This window comes from Lepidochelys kempii, chromosome 7 (genome assembly GCF_965140265.1).
Source record: "Lepidochelys kempii isolate rLepKem1 chromosome 7, rLepKem1.hap2, whole genome shotgun sequence".
Taxonomy (NCBI): domain Eukaryota; kingdom Metazoa; phylum Chordata; order Testudines; family Cheloniidae; genus Lepidochelys; species Lepidochelys kempii.
This window is the reverse complement of record NC_133262.1, coordinates 105,872,391-105,893,329: the sequence shown is the minus strand read 5'-3', so window position 1 is coordinate 105,893,329 and position 20,939 is coordinate 105,872,391. Positions and strand designations below refer to the sequence as shown.

Sequence of the window (20,939 nt, the reverse complement as noted above, 5' to 3'; positions counted from 1 at the left end):
TTCACGCTCGCTATCTTTCCTCATGGGGAATGTACCTCAGACCCTCACCAACCCTCTTTTAAACAAACATTGGCATTTGTTCTCATCTTCATAATAATTTAGGCAGAAAGTGAAATATTAATACGAATACATTTTCAATTTTGACAAAACTAATTTTTTCAATGAAAAAAAAATATGGTCAGAAAATTTCAACCATCTCTCAATGGTACATTATGTTTGGGGATAAGCCAGCTAATGCAGTCATCCTTGCTACATCATCTCATTTAAAATATGTTAAAATGGAATTTAACGTTCAAAGAAATAACAGAATGCAGTTCACTCTTGAAACAAAATATCAAAAATTGCAATAATTGTGTACAATGCTCTTTTGAAATAAAGCAGAGGTATGACTTGGCAATATTTACGATACTGACAGTACTGTACCCATGAGATTTAGAAAGTATAATTTAAAAACTAAATATTGCATTGATGCTACAAAACTCTGTGTCAGTATCATCGCTCATATTTACATAGATAATGAAGACAGCTACATTTACTGCCATAGGCACACCAAGGAATTGAGCACAATTCAGCCACTGACTTCGTTATAGGGAATAAAGCTCAGAAATTATTCAAAAACAGACCACAGAAAGAGCAGTGCCTTCCACACACGCGCGTACATCCACCCACAGAAAGTTCCTGAGTCAAAGATTCATGTGGGTTGCTGCTGGATTGATTTGATTGTTTAATCTACCCTAAGAGCCCTTAAAAAAAAATCTATGCAGCAGGCAGAACAGCCAGAAGCAGCATCCGTGTGCCTGAAGACTTGATGGGTTTTTTTTTTAATTCCATGAAGCAAACTAATAGTTAGTGACAACCTGAGCATTAATCATTCAGTAGAAGAGCTTCAGTAAATAACATTGTAGTAATTGTCACTGCACTAGCATGTCTGAAATCGTGCAAGTATAGAACTGGGTAGTGAAACGTAGAAAGGGTTCTCTATGTAGTTTCAGAAAGCAATGGCTTCTGAGAAAGCAGTGGCTTATGAGAACTTAAAAATTGATTTCAAATGCAGGCTATAGTCCACAAGTGATATTCTCAGAACAATGCAGTACATAGGAGAAGGGGAAATAGGATGGAAATCATTCTACTCAATAGTCATGCATCTCTTTTTAAGACACATATTTCAGTTTATAAAGGCACCAGTTGGGGGAGTATGAGGGACTGTGGCCAGTACAACACACTTGAAGAAGGTGCAATATTCATTCACCTCTGCCCCATGCTAGCTGTACTGGTCACAGTAGTAGGGGAACCAAGGAACCATGTCCTCTTCACCTTTCCATCCCCATTGAACAGGCTACCTGCTGTGTAGGTTTTGTGCAGTGTCGAGCTGAAGAGAGCATACAAAGAGAGGAGGTTCCTTGTGCCTTTTCCTCTCCCACACTTGCCAGTGCTTTTCAGAAGATTCACAGCACTTCCACTATTGTAGTTCCCCAGCATGTAGGTCCTTGCACAAACAGACGAGGAAGGGTTCTTCACTGCTTCTGACCCTTTCATCTGAGAAAAGGAATATTTATCTGTGCTCTCTGCCCCATTAAATCTATCCATCACCAAGCAAGATGGAGGCATCATGAAAATCAGTACTCATGTTATCTGTTGTAGATATATTTCAAAGGTGAAAATTCTGCCCCTATTGAAGTTAATGGAAGTTTACATTGTCTCAACAGAACCAGGATCTTACTCAGCTCATTTGAAAAGAGTTAATACACATCATCTGATATTATATGATCAGAATAATAAAACTATTACTCAAATACAGTTTACAAAAACAACAAGGAGTCCGGTGGCACCTTAAAGACTAACAGATTTATTTGGGCATAAGCTTTCATGGGTAAAAAACCCACTTCTTTAGATGCATGGAGTGCAAATTACAGACTAACATGGCTACCCCTTGATACTTGACAACAAGTGCAGTTTAATTGATCATAAACAGAGGCCAGAGGAAATGCCCATACACCATCTCCAGATATGCTGATGTCTGAGAGAGGCTAGCGAAATTTGAACTGGCAAAGATACTGCTGCTGCTATAAGGTAAGCAATCGCCTCTGTTCATCAAAAATATAAGGTATCTGTTTGTAAAGTTTCTGACATTGTTAGTGGAGGAGGAGAAGTGGTGGGACAAAATGTATTTGGAACATGAAAGTGGGACAAAAAAAAAGGAACTTCCAAGTTGCAATGGTCATTCCTACTGAAATACATCTAATCTTAAAGAACTCTTCAGTGTAGAGCCCTAATTTGTTTTTTTTTTTAATTGTTTAGACACTTAATATTAGTTTCTTGTAGAAGAAGTGGCTTAGAGGTTTTAATCATTTGGGGCCACATTTTCAAAAAAGAGTTTCCTAAATTGTACCATTAAGGACCCAAATTCACTAATTTGCATTGAGCAATTTATTTACCAGTGATATAATCCAATTGCATTTCCCCCCAAAGGCTTTTGAAGATCAAAGAACATTTAAATGCCAGTAATGAACCCTAAATAACACCGATTTAATTAGCCTCATGCCTTAGACCAGTGCCTAATATAGACAAAAATGTTATGGAAATGGTTTTGTGAAGACTGAGAAGTTAACCTCTTGCCCAGGCAAGTTTCAAAATACTACAGTGGTTCTACTATATAGCTAAGGTGATGTCTAGGTAAAGAATGTGGGACCCTCAGAATAATTATGATATATTGTCACATAGCAAAGGTATTAATTATATGCCAATCACAAGAAAAAAATGTGTGGTGTACAGTTATGGACTGCACATTAATGATGATTACTTATTGGTATTATAATAGGAACTAGTGGCTCCAGCTGAGATCAGACCCTCACGGTGTACAAACACATAGCTACAGACATTGTTCTATTATTATAATTTTATTATAATATATTAAATGCCAATGGATCTTTGATTCCCCTCAATCAAGGTCTACCATGTTTTCAGATGTCACTGGTAAATAGTTGGCTTATAGTTCTAGATATTCATAATATTTTTATGGTAGTATGGATATATTGCAGATGAATAAATGGTACAGTCTCTACCCTAAGGAACTTACAGTCATGTCTTACAGCACATTATTGCCTCTGCAATAACAGGATAGTCACAGCACAGTTTCCCCTTCTACATGTAATATGAACTTTTTTGTGGATCCTGTCACTGCCTCTTAGCAATAAACTGCTAAATCCAAAGACAGTAAATAATAACCCCACAGCTGCAGAGATAACAAAAAGGGGGAACAGGTATGCACAGTATCCAGGTTTCAGCAATTTGTCGATATGTATTGGAATTTGAGTGAATGATAGACAGCAAACCTCAGCTCTTTGTTGAAATCTGTATTTTCAATTGGAGTACAATAGCTTTGCTGTAAATATATATCATTTAGACCTTACACATAAGGATGGTTTCTCTACTCTGGAACCAAACAATTAATCTGCTATAACAAAGAATGTGTTTGTGAATTCAGTAGACTTTGAAGTAGTAAACCTAGGAATACTTCACGTGAGGGAATGTTTACCTCACCGCTTTCAGACAAAATGCAAGACTCACTGGTCAGTGTAGCTTTCCCACAACAATAATAATAGCTACATTATAATAGTAACAACTTACCAATGGGGAGAGGTAGGGAAAGAGAATCAGGGATCCATATAACTTTAGGGTTTGTAATAAGGAGCTCAGATACCATAGTGATGAGCACAGCATAAAGAAGATAAGACACAGAGGGCTTTTCTTGTGCTTGATAAGTCCTGCCCTAGTGGGTAGACACAGAGATGAACTACCTCATTAGGAACACATCAGAGACACAATGTAAGGGACAGGGGCACAGGCAGCCTGGCCTAGCAGTCACATCTGGGCTGGTGTCCACAAGTCAAGGATGGTCACAAGGCAGTAGTCAGCAAGTAGGGATCATAGTAATCACTAAAGCCAGGACGGTTAAGGACGAGTCCAGGTCAGAGTCAGGCTGGGGTCAGAGGCCAGAGATCAGAGATTGTTACTAGGCTGGAATCAGGATGCAAGAGTCAGGATCCAAGTTAGGTTGGGGTCAGAGGCTGGAGATCAGAAAAAGATGAAATCTGGAGTGTCAGGCTGCCAGAAATCTGCATGATTACTCAGGCAACTTCCTGCAGCACCCTCCAGGGTTCAGTAGCGAGCATGGGCCATTCAGAGGGCCGGAGGGTGCTGCAGGAAGTTGCCTGAGTAATCATGGCAACTTCCTGCAGCACCTGCAGGTTCCTGCAGGTTCCCTCTGGACCCTTTGGGCAGTACTTCATGCAGCACCTAAGCGCCACAGTGCCCCTTGTAGGTAGCACTGTAAGGCCTCTTAGTAGTGATGTGGGAATATCAGCTCTCCCAGGTTTTGCAGACCTGGGTTCTGATCCCAAGAATCAAGACCCCCAAGAACTCTTGGGCATGAAGGAGGAATGAGCCTGCTACCGCACCACTTAACATGCACTCATCTTCTGCTGGTGGTCGGGTCCGTCAGCTGGTGCAGAGAGAGATAAGACACTTATCCCACCCTCTCCTCGCCCATTTGGATTGTCTCGCACCTGTGGGGGTGCCAGCAGAAAGCAATTATGAACTCAGAAGTGTGCTACAAATGAGGCTGTTCTGGTTGGTTGGGGAATGATGTGCTTTTCCCCTCCACGCCAGAGAAAGGCCACAGAGCCAATCCACACCTGCTTTAGAAGCCTCTCATTTTCAATAGCCTGCATGGCTTCTGTGCCCCCAGTACATGGGGTGAGGGTTGGCGAGTGGATGCCTATAGTCATCAATCCACTTCACACTACCCCCATTCCAGGTGAACTCCCTGCATCATGGTCCCTCTACACGTTGGTCTGCTGATGTGGGGGTAGGATTTACCTCACTCTAAGTTACTCCTGAAGTGCCCACTAACCTTTATTAGCTGAATTATCAAGTTAAATAGTGGTAATGGCCTACGCTTCCTTGGACATTAGAACGTACCCTACCAGCAGAGGGAATGTCAGCAGGTCAGTGGGGTTCTCCTCTGCACTTTATAACCTGTGCCATATGGGTAGCACCTACACAGACAGCTTCATTTAATGTCTCATCCAAAGGTTTTCCCTCCAACACTGCAGCCCCCTGTTTAATATTAATAGCTCCTAGAAGCTGTTAGGAATTCTGTTTCTTTCTTGCGGAATACATTAGGAGCAGCAGCAGTGATTCCACAGTTAAGGCGGGGTTCTATTTTGCAATTAAAGCAAGCGTTCAATCTTTGTTCCTGGTATGAAAGAGTGTATCTGCTCCAAAATTTGAGGCCATAATCTCTGAAAAGAAAACCCTACTTCAAACTCCAACCCCACTCTTACTGCAGACCTACTGTCCCCTACCACTGCCAGCCCACCCTACCCTGACTGATACATGCTCCCCACCATCAGCACCCAAGTCCCTTTTCTTTTTCTGTCTCCCGCACCCAAACCCACTCCCCCACTCAGCCTCTCCTGACAGACTGACACAACATCTTTCTCCAGTCAAGCCAGACCTGGTCGCATCCAGGCCTTCCCACCAGACCTGGTCCTGATGTCCCTGTTCTGTCTCTCATGTAGCCCCAACACATTATCTTCCCATTTCTATCACTCCCAGAAAGACCCTCTTTCCTGTGGTATCCTCCCTCTGCTCCACAGAATCCCATTACCCTCCCACCCCTCCTCCTCCTCCTTCAGTGCTGAAATCAACCCACCTGCCACAGCTCTCTGAAACCAAGGGGAATTGCAGCCGCTGAGGCACAGAAGTTGAGGACACTGCTTTGTGGAGCTGCCCTGCAGTACTAATCCTGGAGCACACGTGGCAGGTGGATGAGCGGCTGACTCAGGGGAGGAAGCAATTGAATGTATTCCCACATTCTTTAACTCCTTCCCAGTCAGCCTGGTAACAGCACGTCCCCAGGCCATTTGGCCCCTTCCCCAAGGCTCTACAGCACCTACCTCGAATGCCCCAGCTTCAGACACCAGGTTTCTCACACCAGGAGTCTCTCCAGGTCTCTTTATGGAGACACTCTGAAATGTCCTGCTCATCTTGGGTCTCCTGCTGTCATACTCCATCAGTCTTTTCCTACTCTCCTGCTTCAGCCAGACAGGGAGGTATGCTGGTCCCACCCTGGGCCGCAGTGGAGACATCTATGCCAGGTCTTCCCCAGTCCCTACTATCCCCCTAACTGAGCAAAAGTCCCCCTGACAGGAGGCACTACCTACAAGCTGCTGTCACTTGACCTTGCTCATCTGACTCAGGCACAGACCTGAAACTGGAGTCTTACTCCCTTACAGGCACAGTTCACCCTGTGACAAGGATGCTAGACTTTTGTCCTGGTGTGCAGGAGACCACTTTGAAATTAAGGCCTCTTTACACTCTGGACCATTTGATTCCCAGTTTGCCTTTTGTTTAGGTAAAGGGCCTGTGTCTTCTGCCCAATGTTAGAGGTAAATGAGTCCAAGAACTTTAATGGCACGTTCACGTGGCTTAGTAGGTTAATTTCCTTTCTCTTTTTAAGATCTGTGTTAAGCAAGAAACATCTGGACGGAAGAATATGGGGCCCTTCACTAATACACAAGCCATTGATACAATAGATAGAGACAGCTCTTCTACTGTGTGAATTAGAGGTTGGGTATTTTTAAAATGAATAGACACTGTAAATCAACCATGAACTGTACTGTGCATGTGATAGAAGTAAGCGGTAAAAAATCCTTTTAAAAATGTAGTCCCTGCACACATGTACTGTACTATGCGCTTATTAAGCCACCATAAACCTGCAGCAGGCTATATTTTGAATTCTTATAGCAGGAGTATTGAGAATTGACTGCCTTGTTCAGAATGCAGCACTGCTTGCTTGCAACATTTAAGCATTTTAATTAGAACAATTTTAAAGTGATAGGAAAGGAAACCTCTACCCAGAAAATTCTTTTAATTCCTTCCATTTAAAAATCAGGACACAAACCAGGTTTAATTTTAACAATTAATTGCATATAGTTCCTACCAGGTTCCGTTTGTCTTTGCCAAGCTGCATCTTGTTTACAGGCACACAGGAGTCATTCACCTTTTATTACAGGGGGCTGGTGACCATTAAGATGAAACAAATGTTATCAAAGAGTCAGGAGACCTGGATCCTGTTCCTCTGCCACTGACCTGCTCTGTGACACTGAGGCAGGTTACTTTACCCTTCTGTGTCTTGGTTTCCCCCTTTCTAAAAAGGGGGGAAAGAGATGTTCACTGCTCAAACATCCAGGAATGAAAAGAAGTATAAGCTATACAATTATTATTGTATCCCTATCACACTGTAAGAATAGTAATAGAATACATTATTCTGACCCTCCTTTTGAGCACAGCTAATCCATCCTGTGCATTAGCCGAACACTAGTGATTGTGCAAACAGATGCAGTGAAATGCATGAAAAATGTTGGAGTTTAGGAACTCAGTTAAGTGTCTGTTGTTTGTAAATTAATGGCTAAATCGATTACATAGAAGCATGGGATTTTTCCTGAGGAAAGTCTAGTCACTCTTGCAGCTTTCTAAGGGGCGAGGAGGGAGTGGGGGGCGGGGACGAGAGACCCATTAATGTCTGCGAAGCACCAGCAGTGTGCATGCTTTAATCAATTAATCGGGGTTTTACCTGTGAGCCTAAAAGCACGTTAGCTTCAGCCTGAAAGGGCTGGGGGGTGAGGGGAGACTCTAGATGCACTTGGTGAATTGTTGGGACTAATAATTAGGGATCTCAGGAGAACCGCTTCTCAGAACAACCTGCCCCTTTTGGATGGAAGGAGTGGAGACAGTGGTTCAGTCCTGCTGATGGTTGTTTTAAGCCCTCCTCGCCGTTTGACGGGCATTCCCAGTGCTTTTGTGCGCGCCGCTGAAAGCTTTGACGTGGAAAGAAGCAGCGGAGGTGGGGTGAGGGAACTGCAGTTCCTCTAAAAATACTGAGGGCATGCCGGAGTGTGAGCAGGCGGAGGTGAGAGTACCTCGCACCATGTTGTCTGGGTGCCCGCTGGGTGCAGTTTGGGAAACGTTCCTCCTGTGAATGGACGCACCATGAGCATTTGGGAAGTGATCCTGGCTTTCCTGGTTGTGGTCCTGATCCTCGTGTCATTGCTGTCCAACGTGCTGGTGCTGATCTGCTTCTTGTACAGCGCCGACATCCGCAAGCAGGTCCCGGGATTGTTTATCCTCAACCTGACCTTCTCCAACTTGTTGATGACTGTCTTGAACATGCCCCTGACCCTGGCTGGGATCATTTACAAGAATCAACCGGGGGGAGATCAGTTTTGCCACATGGTGGGATTCCTGGAGACTTTCTTGACCACGAACTCCATGCTGAGCATGGCAGCGCTGAGCATAGACAGATGGATAGCTGTGGTCTTCCCTCTAAGTTACCACTCCAAAATGCGTTACAAAGATGCTGCTCTGATACTGAGCTACACCTGGCTACACTCTGTGTCCTTCCCTATAGTGGCAGCTTCTCTCTCCTGGGTGGGTTTCCATCACCTTTATGCCTCCTGCACCCTGTGCAACAAGAGATCAGAGGAGAGGACACAGTTTGTGATTTTCACTGGGGTCTTTCACATCCTCAGCTTCCTCCTCTCCCTCATAGTGTTGTGTTTCACCTATCTAAAAGTGCTGAAGGTGGCACGGTTTCACTGTAAGAGGATTGACGTGATTACTATGCAGACACTGGTGCTGCTGGTGGACATCCATCCCAGGTAAGGAGATGGTCTGTATGCTCAGTGAATGAGGCGGTCCCACTGAAAAGGAAGCCAGATCAGGTGCAAGACTGGGTTCAGCCTCGTAATAGGATCCGATCTGTATCACAAGGAAGGCAAGGAGGGTATTGGGGAGGGGAGGACAGAAGGAGGATCTCTAAAATATAGCTCTGGTCTGCTTATAATCAGCATGCTTGTTTGCGTTGCGCGCACATTTGCTGTTAAATTCGCTGCCAACAAATCCTGAGATGGGATAATGGCAAGCAATGTCATTTAACGACCCTGGTTTGTTATGGCCAGGGAATTGCATTGGGGTGGAGTTAACAGGAGTAGTGGGCTTTGGCTAGGACGGCACTTTCACTGCAAAGAGTTCTTTGGATGTTGCCCTTTTGGCTCCGAAAACGGACTTAGCGATGAGCACGTGCCGATGTTTTGCTAACGACAGTCTAAAATGTGCCTGGGGACCACCGGGGGTGGATTAAACTGAACATCAGCACGCCCTTTACCTTTGGCACTGTGCAGTGAGAAACTGCTGCCCTGAATGTCATTCCTTTGCTCGAGCATTGCGTTTGGCAGCGCGGAGTCAGGAACTGTATCCTCCTCGAAGGAAGTAATAGGCACCAACTAAACACGAGTGAATACCTGGGTGTAAATCCACACATGAGAGCATTCAGTGCCAGCCTTCATCTGACAAGCAAAGGGAACGTGAGTTAAATCTGCCCCAGAGACCTTCCATCAGCCCACCCTGCCTAGGTATGGGAGGAATGGGACTCTGGAATACAGGGGGCTAATGATTCTTAGAAGAGCATGGGGGGTTGAAGGAGTGGGTGTGGGGGGGGGGGAGGTTCAGACGAGGGTAGTTGCAGCGTGTGAGGAAGGAGTAGTTCGGGGGGGAATCTGTGAGAGGATGGTAGGGGGTGGATCTGGCCGGGTAGAGAAGTCCGGAGGGAAGCAGATTTTGCTGGGGGTTCTTCCTGGGTCCGTAAGAAAGGGAGGGGAGTGGGGAGGGGAGGCTGGCGGAGTGGGAGCCTAGTTGGAAGAAGCCCATGGACAATAGTCAGGAAGGGAATGAGGCTGGTTGGGTGAGTGTGTCTGGCGGAGGGGCAGATGCCTGGCCCTGGGGAGATCAGAGAGGATGAGGCTGTGGAGGGGAACAGATCTAGCTAGAGGAGGCAGACAGGATGGAAAAGAGAGGACCAAATTCTTGAGGAGTTCAGGTCTGGCTGGAGCTGGATGGGTGTGGGGCTGGAGTGATGGAAGAGAGCAGGTCAGGCTAGACTGATCTGCCTGAGGGGGACAGGTATTCAAGTCTGTCTGGGGGCCCTCATGGATCTGGTGGGTGGAGGTGGAAGGGAACAGGTCTGGCTGACAGTGTCCTGGTTTAGGATGTAGGGAGTCCTGCTAGTTGGGGCTGGGGAGAAGGTCTGGTTGAGTGGGGTGGCTGAGGAGAGTGGGAATGGATGGAGGGGTGAGTTCTGGAAGGGGAAAAGTAGGGAGGAATGGATTTGGCTGATTGGGCTTGGGGGGCCGAGAGGAACTGGTCTGGCTTGGGGGATCTAGCAGAAGTGTGTCTGGCTATTTGCAGTAAGTGATTGAAGGGGAACAGGTCTGTCTAGAGCTACATTTGGCTGGGGGAAGGAAGAAAATGGTTGGAGTGGGGCTGGGGTGAGGAAAGGAGGTCTGACTGGGAGTCTCTGGCTGGAGGTGGACAAGGAGAGGAGGTGTATAAAGGGAGGAGCTGGGAGTGGGGTGGAAGGGAAGAGATCTTTCTGGGAGATCTGGCTGTGGGTGGGTTGAGTTGAGGTCATCAGTCTGGGAACGTGTTGGAGGGAAGAAGAGCTGGCTGGGGGTGAGAAGGTCTGGATGGGGAGCTCTGGGTGAGATGGAGAAAGGGTTCCATTCCAGTCCATTCATCTGCAGTGATATTGTTTTCTATTGATCAACCTCAGCCTCTATCCCTGCAAGACAAACATCAGGGCTCCCCCTGCTGAGAGGATATTCAGTTTGCAGCTAGCTAGCAGCTGAGCTCCAGAAGGACGAGTCAGCTTCTTCCCATTGGTGAAGAACCTCCCTTCATAGGGACAAGAACATGAGTCAGATTTCTGGTACTGCTGAGCCTTGGGTCCCCAAGCACCAAAGGGATGAAGGGGTAGGATTTCACCCATCTTTAGTGCCTGCTTTAGTTGCAGTTGATTTAGAGAGAGAAATGGAAACTTTAGTTCAGAAAATCTTTTCTTTTTCCACTTAAGTAACAATTAAGGGTTGTTTTCAACTAAGGATGTAGGACAGATAAGGGAGTAGCTCCTGCTGACATTAATGAGACTCTCAGGCATAAATCACTCCCTTATCCATAGCTTCATAGCAATATTCCTCGTCTGGAATATTGTGTGCAGTTCTGGTCTCCCATGTTTAAGGAGGATGAATTCAAACTGGAACAGGTACAGAAAAGGGCTACTAGAATGATCCGAGGAATGGAAAATCTATCTTATAAAAGGAGACTCAAAGAGCTTGGCTTGTTTAACCTAACCAAAAGAAGGCTGATGGGAGATATGATTGCTCTCTATAAATATATCAGAGGGATAAATACCAGGGAGGGAGAGGAATTATTTAAGCTCAGTAGCAATGTGGACACAAGAACTAATGGATATAAACTGGCCATCAGGAAGTTTAGACTTGAAATTAGATGAAGGTTTCTAACCATCAGAGGAGTGAAGTTCTGGAATAGCCTTCCAAGGGGTGTAGTGGGGGCAAAAGACATGTTGGCTTCGAGACTAAGCTTGATAAGTTTGTGGAGGGGATGGTATGATGGGATAGCCTAATTTTGGCAATTAATTGATCTTTGACTATTAGCGGTAAATATTCCCAATGGCCTGTGATGGGATGTTAGATGGGGTGGGTTCTGAGTTACTACAGAGAATTCTTTCCTGGGTGTCTGGCTGGTGAGTCTTGCTCACATGCTCAGGGTTTAGCTGGTCGCCATATTTGGGGTCAAGAAGGAATTTTCCTCCAGGGAAGATTGGCAGAGACCCTGGTGGTTTTTCGCCTTCCTCTGTAGCATGAGGCACGTGTCACTTGCTGGAGGATTCTCTGCTCCTTGAAGTCTTTAAACCACAATTTGAGGACTTCAATAGCTCAGACATAGGTGAGAGGATTTTCGCAGGAGTGGGTGGGTGAGATTCTGTGGCCTGCGTTGTGCAGGACGTCGGACTAGATGATCATAATGGTCCCTTCTGACCTTAAAGTCTATGATTCTGTGAATAAGGATTCCCCTACCATATGTGCCATTTGGTTGATAAAAAATAGCCAAATAGTTCTCAGTATTATTTCTTGCAAACACTACCAGATGTAATGGTTACATCCATGAGCAGTGCCGTAGAAAACATTGGGACCAATTAAAATAGTCATCACTGTTCTTGACTTTTTTGGCAGTATTGGGCCCTGAAATAGTTTCTACAGTATTTAGAAGACAAAAAAAAAGTGTCCAAACAAAGCATTTTCTGTTTTGTGAAAAATTTTCTTATTGCTAATACAACTTATTGTGATTTTCTCTAGCCTAGGTTAACTTGAGGATGTTTCTGCACTAAAACATTGAAACAATGGTTTCTAGTTACCAGGGGTTGATCCAAAGTGGTTGAGCATGTTACACACCTTATCTTGCAAACTGACAGGATAACATGGAGAACATCATGTCCATTAGTGATAATTATAATCCATTCACTATATCAAATTCCTGTACATTGCATAGAAAAAATCCTGTTGTAAATAACAGAAACATTGGCTGACTTTGATCTGTAGCTGTGCTGTCCAGCACTGCTGTAACAAATGGATGAATTATTGTATATGAATCAGTTATACACTGGAACAGCTCCTATGATATGAAGCCTATAAAAAAACCCCTCTTATCTTCGCATATGTCTATAAAGTGCTAGTCCAGCAAAGCACGTCAGCAGATGCATAACTTTAAATACATAAGTTCTCTTATTGATTTATCTTGTGGATCAAGACCTAAGAAAGTCGGATGGGATTTTAAAGGAGTCTATGGGAGTTAGAATTCCAAATCCCCAAAATCTTCCAGTTCTAGCAAGATAATTGGACAGGGTTACCTTAGTATCAGCCATATTCCCTTGTGCTTTCTGATATTTATTGTGGGAAATATCTTGAATACTGCAACTGCTTTACAGTTATCTAAAGCAATCTGCAATTTTTAAGGGACAACACTATTATTTACTCTCCTCAAAATAGTGCTATTTAGTTGGTTAAGAAAATTGAAAAACGAAATACAGAATATAGCAGTTATATTCTGACAGTTTATGCAGTGGTGAACTAAAAATAATATATGGTAGTTATTTTCTAACAGTTTAAAAAAGGTTCAGAGGTAGGAAATACTCTTTTTGGAATAAAACAATATAAATACATCATATATTTAATGAACTCTTTTGAACTGCAGTTTTTAACATAGGATTCTGGGTCCACAGTTAGAAATCAAGTGTCTTCAATAATATCTGATATATCACCAAATTATAACACACATAGCCATGAACTACTTTTCACCCCTATTATTTGAATTTGTCCTGAATATATTATTCTGAATTTTATTCTGAATTTGTCCTGAATATACTGTGTATCTCCAGCTAATCTTCATCCACTAGATAACTCATTTATTATTCTTACTGTAACACGTATAAACTTCAAGAATCCATGGTTATGGGTCCTAGGCTCAATATTAATAACAGTAATAATTCTATTAACAGCAACAACACATGTAAGGTGAAACAGATATGTAGAGCAAGTAAGGAAGAGAAAAAAAAAACAATATACAGAAACTGGGAAATGAAAAAATATAGCACGAATATAAGAGTGGGAAATACCTGGATCTGAGAAGACAATTGAATGAGAGAACAAAAGGGAATAAAGACAGAGAAGGAAAGAAAAGCAAGAACTCCCCCACCACAGAACGGAAGTTCCTTAGAAATTATTAAAAGACGTTAAATAGGAGGCACAAAGATTTAATGGTGTCATCTAGTCTTTATATTTAATTGCCACTTGTTTGGCAAGACCTGAATAATTCACCTGTTGCTTACTACATATGGAAAATACAGTCATTTCAAACATCCCACATACTCAAGAGACCATTATGAGGCACTGTACAAACTACTAACAAAAAGACAGTATGAGCTCCAGACAGCTACAATGTAGGCACAACACAAGGCACAATCATTACACACAGAGACCTTTCAATTTCTTTTAATACCGTAACCCCAACATCTCTCAATCTTCATTTGATTCAATCAGTTACTCTCCATCCTCCATGCCCCCATTCGCCCCGTTTCTACCTACATTTGCCCCATAATGTCTATCCTCCAGTTTCTTTCCCCTTACTCACAGTCTCTCTCTGTCCCCCTCCTATTCTCTCTACCTCTCATTCTCCATAACAAATATTCATTTTCCCCTCTGCCTCCTTAATCTGGTCTATAAATGTTATTTTTTTGTACTGAAAATGATGGTGAACACCAGTATACAAAGGGGTTCTTCCCACTCAGTCCTTTTCCGAAAATCTTGGACCATCTGTGTCATACAGCAGTACAATATGGTAGAGTATATGGCCTGCATATGAGATTTATATGAAAGCCCATTTTTTATTGCATTATCTGAGACTATATGTTAAGGAATGTGAATGGGGGTGCAAAGATCAAGCTGAGTGTCTGTTCTTCACTTAGCATTTCCTGACTTGCCAGTGCCCAATTCCTCTTTTTGGATGGAATATATTTAGACCACAATCCTGCATTGAGAAATATGTCTGCACATCCGCTTGTGGTTCATAATTCAGGATCGGGACCTTATGTACCAATATATATATATGGTGTATATATATATACACGCAAGTATGTATAATGCTGGAAAGGATGGTCACATTATTCCTGAATTGTAAAGCAACAGGTAATCTTTGAAGATCATCCAAAATGAGTGCCAAAAAAAACTTTTAAAACACCTCATATGATCATGTGTTTGTTTAGGGCACACCTTTAAAAAATGTTTTACATTTATTATTATTATTGTTTTTCATCTCTCTACTCATAAAGCCATGTTGCCTTATATGCCGGAGTAGACGGCTAGAAAATTTAGAAATCTCTCTCTCCTCCCCCGCCCCACCCCCAACAAATTAGCTTCGATATATATCACATTGTGATTATTTGAAAGTCCAGTATCTCATAAACTTTCCTTTCTAGAATGAAGTGCTTTATACCAGCTTTCCAACATAGTATAACATAGTTGTGAAATTTCCTTAATTAATGATCTCAGTGATCTGAAGAAACATTAATGAAAGGTAGATTATGAGTGCAGTTCTATTATCATTATCAAAACATATGTATATGTGTGTATACACATACATTAGGGCTGTTGATTAATGGCAGTTAACTCACGCGATTAACTCAAAAAAATTAATCGAGATTAAAAAAATGAATCATGATTAATCACAGTTTTAATCACACTCAAACAATAGAATACCAATTGAAATTTATTAAATATTTTGGATTTTTTTCTACATTTTCATACTCTGTATTGTAATTGAAATAAAAATGTATATTATTTTTATTACACATATTTAAAAGTGATAAACAGAAACAATAGTATTTTTCAATTCATCTCATACAAATACTGTAGTGCAATCATTTTGTCCTGAAAGTGCAATTTACAAATTTAGATTTTTTTTGTTACATAATTGCACTCAAAAACAAAACAATGTAAAGCTTCAGAGACTACAAGTCCACTCAGTCATACTTCTTGTTCAGTCAATCACTAAGACAAACAAGTTTGTTTACATTTGCAGGAGATAATGCTGCCCACTTCTTATTTACAGTGTTACCTGAAAGTGAGAACAGGTGTTCACGTGGCACTTTTGTAGCCGGTATTGCAAGGACTTACATGCCAGCTATGCTAAACATTCGTATGCCCCTTCATGCTTCAGCTGCCATTCCAGAGGACATGCTTCCATGCTGATGACTCTCATTAAAAAAAATGTGTTTATTACATTTGTGACCAAACTATTTGGGGAAGAATTGTATGTCCCCTGCTCTGTTTTACCTGCATTCTGCCATATATTTCATGTTATAACAGTCTTGGATGATGACCCAGCACATGTTCATTTTAAGAACACTTTCTCTGCAGATTTGACAAAACACAAAAAAGATATCCGTTTGAGATTTCTAAAGATAGCTACAGCACTCGACTCAAGGTTTAAGAATCTGAAGTGCTTTCCAAAATCTGAGAGGGGCGAGGTGTGGAGCATGTTTTCAGAACTCTTAAAAGAGCAACACTCCGATGTGGAAACTACAGAACCTGAATCACCAAAAAAGAAAATCAACCTTCTGCTGGTGGCATCTGATTCAGATAATTAAAATGAACACTCGTCAGTCCACACTGCCTTGGATTGTTATCGAGCAGAACCTGTCATCAGCATGAATGAATGTCGCCTAGAATGGTGGTTGAAGCATGAGGGGACATAAGAATCTTTAGCGCATCTGGCACGTGAATATTTTTCAATGCCGGCTACAACTCCTGTTCTCACTTTCAGGTGACATTATAAACAAGAAGCAGGCAGCATTATCTTCTACAAATGTAAACAAACTTGTTTGTCTGAGCGATTGGTTGAACAAGAAGTAGGATTGGGTGGAATTGCAGGCTCTAAAAATTTACATTTTTATTTTTAATGCATTTGTTTTACATAATTCTGCAGTTGTAAGTTCAACTTTCATGGTAAAGATATTACACTACAGTATTTGTTTTAGGTGAATTGAAAAATACTATTTCTTTTGTTTTTTACAGTGCAAATATTTGTAATAAAAATAATAGAAAGTGAGCAGTGTAGACTTTGTATTCTGTATTGTAATTGAAATCAATATATTTGAAAATGTAGAAAACATCTAAAATATTTAAATGAATGGCATTCTATTATTAACAGCGTGATTAATCACAATTACTTTTTTAATGGTGCGATTAATCATGATTAATTTTTTTAATCACTTGACAGCCCTAATATACATATAAGTGTATTTTCATATGGAAATATACATATACACATAAATACATGTATATGTGTCTAAGAAAAAGAGTGAAAGAAAATATATTATGTGTTTATCACATGCTTTTGGGATGGTTGTGTTAATCACCAGTGTGGAAGTCTTGAGTGAGATGTGCAGTGTCCCAGTTGAGTGCTAATAAAACCTGAATACTAAATCATTCAAAATATGCTACCTAGCACAGAGAAAATATATTTTAGAGAGAAAAAAATTGATGGGAATTGTGGTTTTTTTGGATTATGTCCCTTCACCTACAAAGCCAGGTGGCTCAGTTGCCATGAGTCCAGCTGTACAGGGCAAAGAGGAAGCAATAAAAACCTCTACAAACCTAAAATGGATGGTCAAAATCTAAAACGCCACATGTGTAAAATCCAATTTCCCAGTTCCTTCAGGACTGAAAGCAAATCCTAGGTTCCAGTGGAACCTTTTCCCAAAGGTATAAAAATTCCACTTCTACCCTTGAAGAGATGAAAAATAGGAACAAAAAATAAAACAAAAAGAGAATTTGAACATGTGGCATTGTTGAGATATGATTCTCCCCGACCTGGGCAGGACTATTTTTTCGAGGAATAGGGGTGGGGATCAGGGGAGAAAGAACCTTTTTTTTTTGGTATGTTTGTTTTAAAAAACAGTGATCGAAGATGCCCAGGGAGCTGACAATATAAGGATACATTTCCAATGGATAAAAGGAAATCTTTTTTCTCGAACAAAACCCATGGGCAAGCATTGGAACTCATTGCCACAAGGTAGCAATGAAGCACACAATTTAGGTACGATTCAAAAAAGGATTAGACACTTAGATGATAATGAAAATCTTTGTGTTTCCATTAGACTTACGTTATACCAGAATGAGGAGATGGTAGTAGGCCCTATGCCTGTTACTGTATACATGTTTGGAACTGAGAACCAGTAATGCATTTACAGTAAAATTATTGAGAAACAACAACTACAGAAATGCTGCTCCTGGCTCAAACTGTGAGGTCCTAACTTAGGATCCGTAGTGGCTCTGCCGTTAGTCCTATGCATGGAACAGCTTCCAGTTGCTGCCCCAGGAGCAGAGCAGGGAACAGACTGACTCAGAGCCCCAGTCTGCCTTCTGGTTTCCCTTGCTCAAGAGGGAACGTACCTTTGCCAGCCCTGTACCTGCCGTAGCATATGTAGTCGTGCTAGTTGGGACATTGAGGGAGATGGGGCATTTTCACTGCCCCTTTCAACCCACATGCACAGTGCAGATGTAACAGCCCTGAGAAAGTGCTCTTCTCTCCATGTATAGAGGTGCAGAATGAGCCTCAACTGGATCCTAAATTCACTCACACCTAATTTAGGTAACTTGATACTGATTTCAGTGGAAGTTTTGCCAAGTAAAACAGAGGGTCCACTTCAGAAAGTGCTGAGGATCCTCACTCACATTAATTTCAATTTGAGTCGAGCTCCTTAGCAACTCATAGGTGGCTCATAGAATCAGGGTTTCAGAAAACACCTCCAGATCCAGCCCAATGTGAGTTTTAAGGAGCAGTTCATGTGCTAAAATGGCAAATATTATACTGAAGTAAATATATAGTTAATTTCTTTCTATTTGTCTAGTCAGTCTGTGTAAACAAGTTTGCAGGTTTCAGTCCAGGGTTAAGGACGTTATAGCTATTTAGACTTGATATTGAATTGTCTGTTTTGCAAAGTTACATCAACTTTTTTCTAGTACTATGCACAGAAATTTACAAGTAATTACAAAGCGTATGGCCATACAATTCATATCTATGTGATAGAATGATCTTTCTAATGTCACACAAAGCTTTCACAATATGTTGTATTTTTCCAGTTACATTTTTATTGCTTTAACTAAGGTATTAATATACTAAATATTTATTGGTTATCGCTTTGGGAAGTTCAAATCTCCTTTTTTCTCCTTCCCTGTAATATGTTGTTTAAAACGTTCTTTCTATAGACTAGTGTTCCATATATACCATTTTGGTTTTTTTCCAAATTTCGTTGAACAGAAAGGGCCAAATTCAGGCCTGATGTAAGCAGGTACAATTTCCACTGATTCCAATGAGAGTTATAGCTACTTTCACCAGAACTGAATTTGACCCAATCTCATTATAAAAGAAAAGAAAACAATTCTTACAGTAATTATTGTTGGGGTGGGGAGGAATATAAGTTAAGGGATACAATGAATTAATAGATAGTAGTGTCCTGTATGACTAGAATGTTTTCTGGGAAGGCTTTTATAAATCATTCCAGGACTAAAACCATTAAAATCTGCTATTTGGTATTGTGATTCATGTTATTGTTTGTATTAAATGTTACACAGTGTACGAGAGCGTTGTCTAGAAGAACAAAAGAGACGGAGGCAACGAGCAACAAAGAAAATCAGTACCTTTATTGGTACTTTTATACTTTGTTTTGCACCTTATGTAATTACAAGGTAAGTTCAAACCTACCTACTGAAATTCCATATGCACTAACTCAGAAAAGTTAGATCAATGAATCAGAAAACAGAATATTAATCTGTTAATAGTCAAGTCTCCTACTCTCTTCAAAATTTTTGTTAAACATTTCCACTGTTATGACAGAGGTTGCATTTACTGTACTAATGGTATTGTACATATTTTATAGTTCTTATTCTGACCAATTCTCAGTCAGGCAACAGGCCAGACTTTGATCTCAAAGTCCAAATAGACCAGGATTCTTATCTCATACACATCAGAGTTCATCAGGAGTAACTCCATGGAAGTCAGTGGGTCAGATGGGTCTGCTGTCCTTATTAATACTTAGTTTACTTCACAAATTGTCCCACTGATTTCAGTGGGACACCTTACAGAGTAAGGTACTACACAGCCTGAGTAAAGCTATGAGAATCTGGTCAAGTGAGATCAGAATCTGGCTGACAGACTTAAATGGGAATTTTGTCTGACTGGATAGAACTCTTAGTCATAAACAGAATATCAAAGCTTTCGTGGCTCAGAGCTAAAACAAAAATTCTTGTGATTTATGATCAGATGCCATTTTCCATCTGCTATCTTATCTTTGAAAATAGTCCTATAGGAAGCACAAAATTAATCCTATGAGATAAAAAATGTTAAAGCATGTAGCCCAGATAAACATTCTGAAGTTACATATATTGGAAAGGAATGTACAACTTGCATTCTTCATTAAAGGACTGCAGAAAAATTCTGGTGCAGAACTGGAGAAGGAAATATTTTCTTGAATATTACTTAATGCTGTTCCAGTGAAAATAAATTATTGGAAAGTCAGACCCAACATATGTGGGCACAACTTAAAAGGTTAAGTTAATTTTTTGGCATATTTATGATATTTGGTATATTTAAAAAAAAAGGGCTTAAAATCTCTTGCCAGAACTGGAGGCTTGAGTGTCATTCATGATGTTATGCCCATGACAATCATGACCATTAAATGCATGGTGTTTATTTGTGACAGAATGTGACTGTATTTATTGATAAATTCCACTTAATAACAGTAATAAGATCTTCTAGGTAACACATTCTGACACTTTTTAGATTATTACAACCACTTAGTCTTCAGTCTCATGCTTTACAATGTCAGCGCTAGAGTATTTGTCTGATTTCAAGAGGCTAACTTCATTTTACACTAAAGCTTTGCACTTAAGGACGAATGGTGATTTTTAAGGTTCTTCTCCATAGTGGCTTATGGCTCAGTCTTGCAAGGTGCTGAGCAGTCTGTCCTAAATCCAGCAAAGCACATTAGGTACATGCTTAACTTTAAGCATGTGAGTAATCCTGTTGAAGTCAATGGGTCTATCGAGTGCTCAAAGTGAGGCAGATATCCAAGTGTTTTCCTGGATTGGGAACAGAGTTCTCAACACTTGTCAGGCTTGAGCGCCTAGTCATTTTTCTAAGCAAAGAGTGAATATAAGGTATGCAGGGAAAGAGAAAGTTAATCACTCAGGCCCTCTTTCATCAATCTGTTCCTAATTCAGCAAATCACTTAACCACATGCTTCAATTACATATGTGCTTACCTGCTATGCTGTGTAGGGATGGAGCATGTGGGTTAATGCGTTGCTGAATTGAGGCCACGAAACTGTAAATCATGAGGCGTGATGATTAATCTGGGTTTAGAATAAGGTGATCTCAAAGTAACTTTTTGGTTTAGCCAGGTAA

General features: G+C 41.3%; 1 protein-coding gene across 1 annotated transcript in view; it reads left to right on the top strand.

Moving 5' to 3' along the window:
* Positions 1-8,055: 8,055 nt before the first annotated feature.
* GPR26 (G protein-coupled receptor 26) overlaps positions 8,056-20,939 on the top strand; it is a 29,933-nt gene continuing 17,049 nt past the window's right edge. The window contains exons 1-2 of the mRNA XM_073354961.1: positions 8,056-8,723; positions 19,110-19,223. Coding sequence (XP_073211062.1) covers positions 8,056-8,723; positions 19,110-19,223 — 782 coding nt within the window. The remainder of the gene's footprint in view (positions 8,724-19,109; positions 19,224-20,939) is intronic.